At 38.2% G+C, this 14,868-nt stretch overlaps 1 protein-coding gene across 1 annotated transcript in view; it reads left to right on the top strand.

The window, feature by feature from the left end:
- The window catches only part of HERC5 (HECT and RLD domain containing E3 ubiquitin protein ligase 5), a 46,764-nt gene that overhangs the window by 18,120 nt on the left and 13,776 nt on the right, over window positions 1-14,868 (top strand). The window contains exons 11-15 of the mRNA XM_040478537.1: window positions 851-944; window positions 4,339-4,528; window positions 6,108-6,262; window positions 12,858-12,974; window positions 14,046-14,156. Coding sequence (XP_040334471.1) covers window positions 851-944; window positions 4,339-4,528; window positions 6,108-6,262; window positions 12,858-12,974; window positions 14,046-14,156 — 667 coding nt within the window. The remainder of the gene's footprint in view (window positions 1-850; window positions 945-4,338; window positions 4,529-6,107; window positions 6,263-12,857; window positions 12,975-14,045; window positions 14,157-14,868) is intronic.

Here is a 14,868-nt window from a genome sequence, read left to right as displayed (position 1 = left end):
CATCCCGCTCTCTTGGTGGCCAAGAAAGAACTTCAGACTTAGAGCCTATGACAGTATATTTCTTTATATTTAATATATTTGTCCATTGTCTATTTATTAGTAAGTTCATGTTATTCAATATTTTTCTTAAACATGATTGTGATGGTATTCCATGGGAAGGACATAACCTTAATTTATTTAGCCATTACCTTACTGCAAGACCGTAAGTTTTCTTTGAATTTTTGAATATTATGAAAGAATGACTTCGCACATCTTTCCCTAAATATTTATATAATATTTATCTGAAAAATGTTATTGATTTTCAGACAGCAAATACATGTATTATTTTATAAAGAATGTGTCTATGTCCAAGACACTGAGCATATTTAGTTAATAAATGTAATTCACAAGTTAAGATACTTAAACATTTCATTAGTAATTTTCTGTGGCAACATTAAGAATTTACTGCTCTGAAGTAAATTTTTTTAAACCCAACTTTCAGTTCATGTAACTGGGAGAAATGGTCATTTTTTTCAGAAATGGGAAAAACGTTTAACTTTTTTTTAAGTAAATATTTAAGGTAAGACAATATCTGAGTTAAACTTGGATAGTATACATACATATATATATAGTTAATTCGGTCTTGATTTTTTTGGCGTTTTAGAAATAATCATAAGTTGTCAACTGCATTTTCAATTGTATTTGTATTTAGCCAAATTACATTTATTGTAAAGCTGAGGGAAATACTAATTTTATTGAAATGAAAAAAGGTTCAGAAGAAACTTTTCATCTGAATTAATAACCTGATAAAATATTTTATTGTGAAGAGTGCTGCTTCACTTACTTATCCATTGATTTTTTTCTTCTACAGAATTGCTGCAGAAACGATGCCTGTTCACTTGGACTTAAATAAAGCAAGAAATGCTTTTAAGGAGTTAACTCAGAAGGACTGGATTGCTAACACGGTAGTATTCCTTAGATTGTTATTTAGGAAAAGAAACTACACTAAATCATTTTTTATAAGAACTCAAAATTTCAGAAAAAAATACCTTGTTTTGAGAGTCTCTGAGAGCCTGTAGCATAGTAAGATGAGATGAAACTCACATGGTATTCAGGAGTTGGCCCCCTGGGGGCATAATGTTCGCTATCATAGTCACAAAGATTATAAATAGTCTGAATGGTTCATCTGTACACACACACACACACACACACACACACACACACACGTATGCACAGATGCACATCCTCTCTAGAGGGAGTTTTGTCACCTCCTGGCTGTAAGGAAGATGATTAAAGGATGTGTTGAGATTGGTACACTACCATACAAACAGCGTGTTCTTTGCAATGGTCTTAAACGTAAGTATAGAAATGAGAACACTTGTTTTTGGTGTGAACATCCCCCTTACCAGGGACTGCCTGGATTCTTTTTCTCTGTGTTTTTCTATAGGTTTTAGAATGTTGTTACCCTTTTAGGGATTGTCGCTTCTTTGTTTCAGTATTAAGTCTTTAGGTTTTCCACTTGCAGATGCTCCAAACATGTTTCCTTTATTAATTTAGCTTTTCTTTTTTTTTTTTAATTTTTTTTTCAATGTTTATTTATTTTTGCGACAGAGAGAGACAGAGCATGAACAGGGGAGGGGCAGAGAGAGAGGGAGACACAGAATGGGAAACAGGCTCCAGGCTCTGAGCCATCAGCCCAGAGCCTGACGCGGGGCTCGAACTCACGGACCGCGAGATCGTGACCTGGCTGAAGTCGGACGCTTAACCGACTGCGCCACCCAGGCGCCCCAAATTTAGCTTTTCTTAAGCAGCCTTTATTAATTTATTTCTCTGTTCCCTTATACTGGTTGATCTAGGGGTAGTACTGTCTATGTTCGCTCAGTCTGTTTCTTTTTGGGTCTCACTCTGGTTCCTTCTCTTGCCCTCTCTTTCACTTCTCTCTCCCTAGACCCCTCTGTCTTCCCCCTTCTATCCCCCTGCTCCTCCTCTCTTTCTTCCTCTCCCTTTCTTCCTTCCTGTCTTCCCTATCTCTCCTTTCCTCTTTCTTTTTCCCTCTCTCCCATTCCCTTCTATTTCTCTCTCTTCCTTTCCCCCTCCCTGTCTTCCCCTCTCCCTCTTATTTGCTCTTGGCCTCTGTTTTTGTACCTTTGATTCTTTTTCCCTTTCAGTCTCCCTGACATCTTTCCCTCCTTCCTCTCTGCTGCCTTGCATGCTCTCTTACTCTGCCATAACCAGCATTCTGTATCTGAGCCTCAGGGTCTCTTTACACACGCTTTTTTCTTTCAAGGGAAGATGAAAGTTTAATTGTGTTAACTTTGGCAGAACCACAGCCCTATTGGGGGTCTGAGGAAAATGGATCCCTAATTATGCACCTTTATCAGGACTCTGCAGCATTTAGTGGAAAGAGCACCATTTCTGCATCTGTGGAGAGATGAGTTTGGGCCAGTTCCTCACTAAAGCTAATTATACCTTTGATTGTGCCAGAACAATATTGTATGATATGCTGTCAACATAATCATAGAGCAGTCTTCCATTATTTCAGACCAGATAGTTGGATCATAAGACCTATAATGTTTCTTTCTATTTTGAGATTTCTGTGACATGGATACACAGATTTTTGCAATTCATTTATTAATTCAGGAAATACTTGAATAGTTGCTATGTGTAGGGCACTGTGGTGAGGACTCCTGATGAAAATGAAAGATCCATACTGCCTGTCTTTAAAATGGTTAGTGGGACCCACGACACGAACATGCAGATGTTAGTGGGAAGGCTGGATGTGTTTTCCACTCCACTGTCTTCCCTGATGTCTCACTTAGAACCTAGTAGATGTATAATAAATATTTTTACATGAATGAATTCAGTCATCACTAGGGCCATGGATGTTCACCTCTACTTAGACTACTCAAACAAGGTCCCCAGAGTAAGTACAAATTTACCAGGTGCCTACCTCAGGAATAGCATTCCTGGCAGTCAGGGAAGTGTACCCTGAGGCCCAGTGTGTGAAACAATACAACTGACCCGAGAATATAACAGTAGTTCTGCAGGGTTGGGAGAAGGTTGTGAGGCTTGAGGATATGACAGATGATGAGCAAAGAGGTAAGAGGGGTGTGTGTTACCAAGATTGTTTATAAAATAGGTATGTGCCCTCTAAGTACTGAACCATGTAGTAGGAGTCTGGCTTAATGAGTTTTTTGTTTGCTCTGCTTTTTGTTTTTTGGGGTTTTTTGGTAATGTTTATTTTTGAGAGAGAGAGACAGAGCATGAGCAGGGTGGGGCAGAGAGAGGGAGACACAGAATCTGAAGCAGGCTCCAGGCTCTGAACACTGTGGTCAGCAAAGAGCCCGAAGCAGGGCTCGAACTCACAAACCATGATGAGATCCTGATCTGAGCCGAGGTTGGATGCTCAACTGATGAGCCACCCAGGCACCCCTGGCATAGTGTTTTGATATAAAAATAGATAATTATAAGAATTTATACATTTAGAGATACCATTTAGCTAATATCATAATTGAATGATTAAGAGTTTGGGCTTTGGAGTCAGAAAGATCCAGAAGAGATTCCCACTTAGCTCTGTGACCTTGAGCAAATAACAGATTTCTTGCCTGTAAAATAGGGTCAATAATATCATGTATGTTCTAGAAAAAAATAAGGATTAAGTGACGTAATTAACATATGTAAGTCACTCAGCATAACATCTAACAAATAAGTACTCCATAAATACTAGCATAGCTTTTGAGTGGGTTTGGAAACAAATTATTTCTTTTATCTGATACACATCACATAAACATTCAGAATTGCACTTGAATTTTTGCTGAACACTTGTGTTCTGAATTGGGGAAGTGGTAAGGATGTCAGAAGAGCTGGAAACTAGAGTTTGTAGTGGAGAGAGTTCGTGATGAGACAGGTAGTCATATGAGAAGATAGTTGGAAACCATGTTGGTCTTTGTTGTTTGGATTATTGCTTTTTGTTTAGGGTTTCTATTTTTGTTTTTCTTTGGTGTTCTTAAACATTCTTTTTCTTAAAAAAATGAGGGGGCAGAATGTAGTATTTATTATTGGGAGGGCTGCCTGTTCTGAATTCCTTGTGTATCTAGTATTCCTTGTTGATCTAGTGTAATTCTTACACACGTGATTTCTTCTTGACCTCCTTCATGTTTCATAGCAATAGAGTGGGGATAATGCTCATCACCTACCTTGGGTATCTGGGAGGCTAGGTGAGATGGGATGTAAATGTGGATTTTAGGACTGAATGATCACTCTAGTTGGAATGAAACTCCAGGTTCTAGATTTTCTTTTATTACAAGTTGCATCCTGCTATGTTTTGAGTGTCTTTTTCCTAATCCTTTTTGACCGCAGATAACTACATGTCTCAAGGATAATCTGCTCAAAAATCTTCCGTTTCATTCTCCACACCAAGAAGCTTTAGAAATTTTCTTCCTTCTTCCTGAATGTCCCATGATGCATGATTATAACAACTGGGAGAGCCTGGTGGTTCCGTTTGCAGAGGCTGTTTGTGCCATGAGTAACCAGTCTTTAGGGGTTCTGGGTAAGACTGAAGATTTCACGTTTGAAAATACTTTCACCATCCTTTCCATGGAAACACATGCCTGCTAAAGTTATAGCCAAGCTTAGATACTTGTAAATATGTTCATGGTTTTTAGTTCATACTGTTAGCATATTGTAAAGATGCTGTAGTAATTATTATAGTCATTCAAAATAGATTGTTTTGTACCTTTTAAGAGTTTTGGTAATGGTACGTGTGTGGTTTGGGCATGAGGTCCTTTGTCTCCAACTTTTCATTATGAAAAATTTCATACATACAAGTTGAAAGAATAGTGCAGTGAATACTCATATATTCTCTACTTCGGAGTCAACGACAGTTAATTTATTGCCATGTATATTTCTCTCTATGTGAAGAGTACATTTTATTTTTGCTGAGGTACTTGAAAGTAAGTTGGAGACATCATGACATTTTACCTATAATATTTCAGCATGCATCTCCTGAGAACATGAGATCCTACCTTACCCCATCGTTATCACACCTAATAAAATTAGCCATAATTCCTTAATATCTAGGTCATATTCAAATTTCTGCACCTGTCCCAAAAGCATTTTACAGCCTTTGTTTTGAGTCTTAAGCCACTTGTCCTATTGAACACCCCACATCTAGATTTGTCTGATTATTTCTACCTTTTTCTGTATCTCCAGTACACTGGCTGTTAGATCTAGGGTCTTGGTTAGATTTAATGAGGTTTTTGAAACAAACAGTGCATTCAGCCCAAGGAAGTCCATTCTTATGTTTTATTAAACATAGGTAAGTAGTGATAACAAGCTAGTTTTAAGTTTCTTGGATTTTTTTACAATGCTGAGAGGTATGTGTGTGTTTCCTTAAAATAAGCTTGTTGGGCCAACAACGGGCTTGAACTCCTGCCCCTGTGATTGAGTCACATACTCTACCAATTGAGCCAGCCGGGCGCTCCTAGAGATGTTTTTTTGGTTGTTGTTTTTTTTTTTAATTTTTTAAAACTGTTTTTGAGACAGAGAGCAAGTGGGGAGGGGCAGAGAGAGAGAGAGGGAGAGAGAGAATCCCAAGCATGCCCTGACACGGGGCACAATGTCATGGTTGGGGAATCGAGCCTCGCATTGGGCTTTGCACTAGCGGCATAGAGCCTGCTTTGGATTATCTGTCTCCCTCTGTCTCTGCCCCTCCTCCATGTGTGATCTCTCTCAAAAATAAACATTAAAAAAAAAAAAGATGTAAAAACTCATACTTGATGTGAGAAAAGAGTTGTGTAATTGTGAATAATTCTTAAACCTGGTTTTAAGACAGCATGCTATTATATCTGGGCAAAAAAAAAAAAAAAATGACTAATCTTGTTGGGTTTTTTCCCCAGGAATTAATTAGATCATGGTTTTGTTACATTCGAGGGATTGTTTTTTCTAGGTTGTTAAATTCTTAAAATTTCATTGCACTTGTAGTTACTGAAAAGTATTACAAATGAGTTTTTGTAACTGATACATACAACAGTGTTCCATCAGTTTGGGAAACTATTGACCACTTTTTTACCTGTAAGAATCCATGAGAAATTAACATGCTAAAAAGTACTTACCTTTGTGTCCCTCAGAGGAGTACTGGGCATCTCTGCAGGAACCTGTTTTCATCAGGCTGGTCCAGATGTTTAAAGGAGCCATCACTGCTCAACTGCATTACTGGACTGAAAGCTCTGAGGACAACTGTCACGTTAAGGCTCTCCTAGAAATGCTGAGAAGGCTGTACAGGGTAAGGATTCTCTTAGACATTGACAGATTTTTATTTTGCAGTAAAAATTCCGTTGGTTTCAGCTGGCCTGAATCTTAAGCAGACTCCTGAAACATGGCATTTATATTACTGTTTAAAATTTTGTTTTCTGTGAGTTAAGTCCTGCATATACAGGAGTGTATACACTTACGTATGTGCAATTTGAAGTAATAAAACATGTTAGTGTAACTGCTGCCCATGTTAAAAAAGAAAACATTTTCGGTACTTTAGAAATGTCTGTGTATCTTACACCTCCACACCTGGAGATTTGTACCTCCAAAATCCTGGATTTTGGGTTAATCATTCCCTTTATGGTTTTAGTACCATATATGTCTTGAGAGACTATGTTGTTTAATTTTGCTATTTTTGAAATGTATCTGAGTGAAATGTACACTTACTACATAACATTTTGCTTTGTACATTTATCCCAATTAGTATTTATGGATGCATTTCATTTTCACTCCTACATTGTGGTCCATAGCGCGAATCTTAGCATAATTATCCATTCCAGAATTAAGGGAGATATGTAATGGTCACAGTTTTGGGGGGAGGGGTGCTTCTTCTATGAGAAAAGATGCTGCTGTATATATTTTCATACACATACCTTGGCATTCATGGGTCAAAGTTTGGTTTGTACACTCCATACCTAGTTTTGGCATTGATAGGTTGTAGGATATGTATGTGTTCTTTATTGATAGTGACAAACTGTCTTCCAAAATGGTTGGACTAATTTAAATCCTTTCCAAGTCACGATGAGAGTACCTGTTGCTCCAAGTCTGGTTTTAAAATTTAGAAAATATTTTCAGTATTAAATGATATCAAATTATGATTTTAACTCTATTTCCCTGGTTCTAATGCATTAGAGCATGTTGTCATGTTTATAATTGCAATATTTGTTTCTTGTGTCAAAGGTCTGTGTGACTTTCATTCAGTTTAAATGTATTTGACTTTTTTTAAATTGCTTATAGGGGTTCTTTTTATGTTGTAAATCAGTCCTTTGTCAATTGTATGTGTTGCAAATGTCATATCCCAGTTTGTAGCTTGGCTTTTCACTTTGTGGTGTTTTCTTTTTTTTTATCAACCCCCATTCTTAATCTTTTTTTAAATGTTTGTTTATTTTGAGAGAGAGAGCATGTGCATGTGGAGGGGCAGTGGGGAGAAAGAGAGGGATAGAGTCCCAAGCAGGCTACGCACTGTCAGCACAGAGCCCAATGTGGGGCTCACTCTCATGAAAAGAGATCATGACCTGAGCCGAAATCAAGAGTCAGACACTTAACCAACTGAGCCACCCAGACACCCCAACCACGTTCTTAATTTTAATACAGATAAATTTGATAATCTAGTCTTTTATAGTTTTTACTCTTTGTGTCTTATTCTAAGCTTTTTTTTTCTTCCAAGTTTTTAAATTATTACCATAAATCAGGAGGTCTTTGTGGAAAGGACCAGAGAGTAGTAAGTATTTGAGACTTTGTTAGGCATATCTGTTATAGCTACGACTATTACACTCTGCGGTAACATCATGAAAGCAGCCATAGGCAGTACAAAAATGAATGCGTGGGTGACCTCTGGGTGGCTCAGTAGTTTGAGCATCCAACTTCGGATCAGTTCATGATCTCAGTTTGTGACTTGAGCCCCGTGTCAGGCTCTGTGCTGACAGCTCAGAGTCTTGAGCCTGCTTCGAATTCTGTGTCTCTGTCTCTCTCTGCCCCTCCCCTGCTTACTCTTTGTCTCTTTCTCTCTCTCAAAGATAAATAAACGTCAAAAAATTATTTAAGAAAATTTAAAAAGAGTGGGTGAGGCTATGTTCCAATAAGATTTTGGCCTGAAAGCTGCTCTAGATAGTCTTGTAACAGAAGTGACAGTTGGAGCCCAAGGGAGAGGTTAAACAGAGTCCCATATAACTATGTCTAATATTTAAAAGGTTAGAAACCTGGCCAAAAAACTGGAATAAATATACTCTGAAATAAAATATTCTCTACCCACCCACCTTGATAAATAAACCTTCCTAATGACTGGGGAGGATTTAAATTTAGAAATCTTGGACTCCTTATGGAGTTTTTCACTGAAAGGTGGAGGTTCAAGGCAGATGCCTCCATATGTCCTCTTCTTTTCCTCCCTTGGTTTTGTTCCACACTAGAGGTATCATGTACCCACGTGTGGCCATATGTCCACAACCCATACGTCTGCATTCCGTCCCTGCCTCCATGACAGCTGCACCTTAGCCACCTTTGGAGCACCAGAACCTTTATGGTTTTGCTACTGTGCTCACCTGTAATACAGTATACTCTCGAGAAACCACGCAGGGGAAGAGGCCTGTGCATGTAGTCTGGGCCCCTTGCTCTGCAGACTTCATATCTTAGTTTTTCTTTTTTGAGAAAGGGCTTGGCTGGAGGAAGGCCAGGGCAAGGACCTATAAGTCATGGATCCAGAGCAGAAAGCCACTCATATCCAGGTCTAAAGGGAGTATTGATTTTGGCTTTGCCTTTCAGAATTTGGTGTTTGATCCAATTGGAAATTTATGTTAAACTTATATTTTATTATTTTCCATATGAAAATAATTACCAAGCATCCCTTACTGAAATCCTGTCCTTTCCCTGCTGATAGGCAATGCAAACAAACAAACAGAACTCTTACTGGGAATTTGATTGGAGTTGCATTGAATCTATATTTCACTTTGGGGAGAATTGATCTCTTTACTATTATGAATTTTCATGGTGTTTGTTTTTTCCACTTATTAGATAGTCTTTAAAGTCTTTCAAAAAATTGTGTTATTTTACTATGAAAGTCTGGGATATGTTTAGCTAAATCTGTTTCACTATATTTAGTTTTTTTAGATTTTATAGATGGTATCTTTTAAAAATTATATTATCTGTTGGTTTGTAGGGATGCATTAGTTTTTGAATATTTTTTTATATCCAGCAAATTTGATAAATTTTCACATTCTTATCTAGTAATTTACCTGTAGGTTCTCTTGTATTTCCTGTGCATGCAATCATGTATTTGAGAAAAATACTTTTTTTTCTTTCTAATTCACATATATTTTATTTCTTTCCTTTGCCATGTTGCATTGGCTAAGCCTTTGTGTACCTTGGTACAGTCCCTGTTGAATAGAAGTGTTGGTCATAATAGGTTCCTTATCTTGTTTGTGATTTTATTTATTTTTAAGTATTTTATTAAAACAATTTTTTTGTATATGTTTATTTATTTTGGAGAGAGAGAGAGAGACCACATGAGTGGGGGAGGAGGAGCAGAAAGAAAGGGGACAGAGCATCCAAAGCAGGCTCTGTACTGACAGCAGAGAGCCCAATGTGGGGCTCAAAACCACGAACTGTAAGATCATGACCTGAGCCAAAGTTGGACGCTTAATGACTGAGCCATCCGGGTGCCCCTAAGTATTTTAAGTTATCTCTGTATCCAGCGTGAGGCTTGAACCCCAAGATCAAGAGTCACATGCTCCACTGACTGAGCCAGCCAGGTGCCCCTTGTTTGTGATTTTAAAGGAAAAATTTGAATATCACTATTAAATAGAATGTTTAGGGTTTTTGAAAATAACCTATCAAGGATGTTCTTAAATTGTTACCATTTTAAATCCAAACAAATGTTGACTTCCTCCCTTCCTACTGAAATTCCAGTTTATATGTTAGACCATCTCACTCTGTCTTCCATGTCTCTTAACCTTTCTGTCCTATTTTCTGTCTCTGATTGCATCCCATTCTGGATGATTTCTTCAGCCATATCTTCCCATGAATTCTCTTTTCAGTAATTTTGCCTGCTAATAAAACTGCCCTTTGAGTTTTTATTTCAAGTAATTAGTGTTTTTCACTTGCAGAAGTTTTTCACTTGCAGAATTGTTTTTTTGAAACTTTTTATTCTTGGTCATTATTTATGGTATCTTCATCTTGCCTTTATCTTCAGGCTTCCATTTTTCCTTAATTAAATCTCTAGAAGTTATACCTTTGGTATGTGAAGTCTTTATAGGCCAGCTTTGTCCTCTCTTGCTTCTGTTGAATCTTCCTTACAGCGCCTTCGTTATTGTGTGTTTTATGACTCTGTGTGTGCGTGTGTGCGTGTTCATGTTCATGTTCCTTGGAACATTATCTTTTGGAATTCTTTGAGGGCTGTTTCTCCAGGGAGGATTTGCTTCTGCCAGGAGACAGCACTTTGGTTTGGTACTACTTTCTTTCTTTTTTTTCTTTTCTTTTGTTTTTTTTTTAAGTAATCTCTATACCCAGTGCAGGGCTTGTACCCACACTCAAGATCAAGAGTCGCACACTCCACTGACTGTGCCAGCCAGGCACCCCTTGACATGTTTTTTTAATGCATTTAGTTTCACCACTTAAATTTAAACTTTTGGTTTCTCTTGGAAATCGAAATTTAAACTTTTAAATTTAAACTTTCGGTTTCTCTTGGAAAACTAAAGCATTTAGGAAAAGAGGTCTGATACTGTTATTGTTTTTTTCAGGTGAGACATGAATTCTGCAATTTGGTAGTCTCCTCTATACCTTACTGTCTTACACTCAGCAGGCCTCATTTGTTAAGACACCATCAAGATCCTGTAGGCATTACATCTGTGATGCCTGGTTTAATCCAATCCCCGTTCAATAAATCAATACAGTTGGGCCCAAAGAAGTGAAAAGAGTTGCTCAAGTAACTTAAAAACAACTTAACCACTTGGCAGTTTGGTACTACTTTAAATTAAATTCTTGATTTGAAGCTCTTTAGATCTCTAGGTATGGTGTGAATGCAGTGTGCGAATTTTCAGGAAAGTCCTTTTGTGAGTGCAAATACTGTAGGTGATATTTTTTCCACAGCTTGGCACCATTTTAACTAGCTGCAGTTCCCTTCATGGGCTTGAGTCAAGGTGTGGGGGTGGGTTGATGTAGGAATGGAGGAAAGAGCCTGTTCATTTCTAGTTTACCCTCACTGTGATGGTTTAGCCCTTTTGGATCCCAGATTTATGAGGTGGTGTTCTATTATTGGCTCTATAATTTGAACAGTCTGGGTTTTGTCTCCTCTGTCCAAAGCCCCAGCCATTACAAACCGAAGTTCAGGTCACCAGTTCTGGCAAATGTTTTCAAGGCAAATGCCACCTTCACTTTGTTTTTGATGTGATTATTTCATATTTACTTACAGTATTAGTGTTGAATTAAAAATATTTGTTCACACTTTCTCCTGTATTTCTGGTTGTTTTCAGTGAATCAAGGTAGCTAATCTGTCATACTGCTAAACAAAGAATTCTGCCACACTGCTAAAAAGCAGTGCCTGTCCTTGACTATCTTTAGAAGTTTTATACAAAAGAGAAAGATTAGTAAAAGAAAATAATTTGGGTTTTGCAAACTTGAGAAATTTACTGAAGAGCTCAGGGAAAATGTATTCTAATGAGCTTTTTTCACTTAAAAAAGAGAATCCTGGGGCATGTGGGTGGCTCAGTTGATTAAGTGTCCGACTTCAGCTCAGGTCATGATCTCACAGCTTGTGGGTTTGAGCCCTGCATCAGGCTCTGTACTGACAGCTCAGAGTCTGGAGCCTGCTTCGGATTCTGTATCTGTGTCTCTCTCTGCCCCTTCCCTGCTCACGCTCTGTCTCTCTCTTTTTCAAAAGTAAACATTAAAAAATTAAAAAAAAAAATGCTGAGAAATACTGAACACCAAAAGAAATCGTCAAGGGATCTTGTTTTATCCTTTTGACTCTGACAGTGACATCAGATTGTCACTACCTACCCCTCCCCCCACCCTCAAAAGGGAGACTGCAAGAAACCACAAGGATAAAGCAGTCACTTTTTCCAGAATTGGGGATGTTAAGGCTGTTGACTGTGGAAGGCTGAGATCAGCAGGATCCAGAGGACCGTATTCACGGTTGATACAGCTTCACAATGCTTTTGGTGTTGGTACTGGGAGGCTTGGATCATTTGGGGTCTGGGCCAGGATCAGTAAGAATATTCCAGGTGAATGGTCTTAGCTTACACAGCTAAGAGGGGCTTTTAGAAGACCTGTTGAGAATTAGTCATTTAGGCTAGGACTGTCCAACTAGGTCACTCGACATGATGGTCACTCATGTCGAAAGCATCTAGTGTCATTATGAGTGACTTCACTGACTGATGGTTAGCACTATTCCGGGTTCCCATGTACATGTCAAAGTAAATAACTGTGGTCATCTTAAGGGATGGAAGGCTGCAAAATTCCCCTATGTGTTCAGGAGGGGAATGTTCCACATATGCCTTGCCAGAGGGGAACATCTGTAAATGGTATGCTGTTAAGCTGTGAAGAATATGGCCTAAAATTGGGCCTCAAGACTACTTTGGATTCATACTGCAGTGTATTTTTCTTTGGACCTAAAATTCTTTACAACATTTCTATGAATTAAAAGTAAGTAGGAGTTATCATATCATCAATTTCTGCTATTACAGGTATTCTTCATGTTCCTGAAAATGTGGGGCGTTGTCAGTGGAGGAATTGGATAGAACTTTATTCTGCTCATTGAAAGACTATGTAATTTATTTATTCTGCTAATCTAATTAATAGCCAAGCAAAATTGTCTTCATTTATAAAACTTTCTCACGGGCTGTATTTTATTTAAGGTAAACCAGGCTAAATGTCAACTGCCCGAAAATATTTTCAAAATAAACGAACTTACACAATGGCTTGATTTTTATGGGGATGCATATAGAAGGTCTTCTTGGAGAGTGAACAACTTGGTAAGTATGGCATGTTTCTTTTTTGCTTTTATTTTTATTTTTTTAAAGATTTAATATTTTTAAAAGTGATCTATACCTAGTGTGGGACTCGAACTCACAACCCTCAGATCGAGTCACAGGCTCCACTGACTGAGCCAGCCAGGTGCCACAAGTATGGCACGTTTAAAGGAGGAAAGTTGACCATCATTGAGTTAATATAGGTATTTGTGCTATAACATTGTGCATGAGTTTCCAAATATCCTTGTATTCTGCAGAATTGCTCAGTAGGAATAACGGGACTTCTAGGAAAAGCAAGACAGACCCGTCAAAAACAATGCAGTTTTGTAGAACCTTAATGGAAAAGTGGTTGCTACCTTAAATCATGTGGCGCAGCCACAGGCAGGCAGCTTGTGGAGAGTGCCAGAAGAGTATGAATTGCACAAGACAAAAGGGTGGGATTCTATCCACACTCCTAAGTAGACGACTGGTGATGTGGAGCTCACATAGATGCGAGTGGGGCTCTGCCTGTAGGTACAGGGCAGCATGCCTCATCAGGAGCCAGCAGGACAGGGCTGCAGCCTTGTCGGTTGCTCCAGGTAGAAATACTCCTTTTTTATTTTCTTAAAATAAAGCTAATGAGCTGTTGCTGCCAGTTCAACAGCTGACCTGAGGTTTTCTCCTTCTGTCTGAAGGCTGTAATTGTGCTGCTAGCACAGACTGGCAGAAATCCTGTATGAGCTCCTCAGCTATCCACATTATATCATTCCCCTGTTTACTAAATGCATCTGAACTAACTTGCATTTCAGAAGTGCAGGTTGTAGCAGAATATATTCTTTGGGAAAACATCTGGAGTTTATAATTAATTGCTAAATTAAATGAGTGTTGATAATACTAGGTTTATATACCTTTCATTGATATATACAAAACATTTTCATAGAATTTTATATATTTAAGTACTGCTGACCAGCAATTTGGATTGCTTTGGCTGTAAGAACTGAGACCACAAACTACCAGGGGTTTAAGGATGTGAGCTAAGGTATAAGATTTCTCTGTCCTCTGAGTTGTCAGAATTCTCATCATTTCTATTTTTAGGACACTTCAGTAGACACTCCGTATCCTGTCATATTCAGTCATTTTCCGTTTATCTTTAATATTTTGTCAAAAATCAAACTACTATATGCAGATTCACTTTTAAAAATACAGGTATGTATGTCTTTGTCTTTGTCTTTATTAAATTAAATGATAAATGCCTTCATAAGTATACAGTATTTTAGGGGTTAAGGGAGCTACCCACTGGTAAGACCAATGGTTGTCACATTCATGGAACTTAGACTAATAAAGATGGCAAGAAAGACGGTCATCATTTGGATTGGCTTGGCCTTGAGGCACATTAAGGCCTCAGTAGTGAAGGGTAGTGGATGGGCAGCTGACCTAATTTGTAGGGCTTTTACTTGAGGTTGGAGCCTCTCTACAGGTCTTCTGAATGGGACTTAGAGAGGCATAGCAGACTTGGGTTTGATTGGGATTAGCACCAGTATTTAAGGAGGCCCAGTCTAATAGTAATAGTAATAGTAATAGTAATAATAATAATAATAATAATAAAAACATAGCAATGGGAATACAGGTGACAGGATTCTTGAAATGCAGACACACATAAATGGATGATACTCTGATGATACCATGATAAAGGTTTGTAAAAATATCCCCTTTTCAATGAACTATCATCAGGTGAGTTGGTTCTGTTTGTCAGCATATCTGGAAAAGTGATTTTGAATTTAAAACTGGACAATTGAAAATGCCTAGGGAGAGGAGCCTGGGTGGTTCAGTCGGTTAAGTATCTGACTCTTGATATTAGCTTAGGTCATGATCTCACGGTTTGTGAGAAGGAACCCCTCATTGTGTTCTGTGCTGATAG

The sequence above is a fragment of the Herpailurus yagouaroundi genome, unplaced genomic scaffold (assembly GCF_014898765.1).
Source record: "Herpailurus yagouaroundi ecotype Mexico unplaced genomic scaffold, PumYag 28, whole genome shotgun sequence".
NCBI lineage: Eukaryota > Metazoa > Chordata > Mammalia > Carnivora > Felidae > Herpailurus > Herpailurus yagouaroundi.
This window is presented reverse-complemented; position numbering and strand designations above follow the sequence as displayed.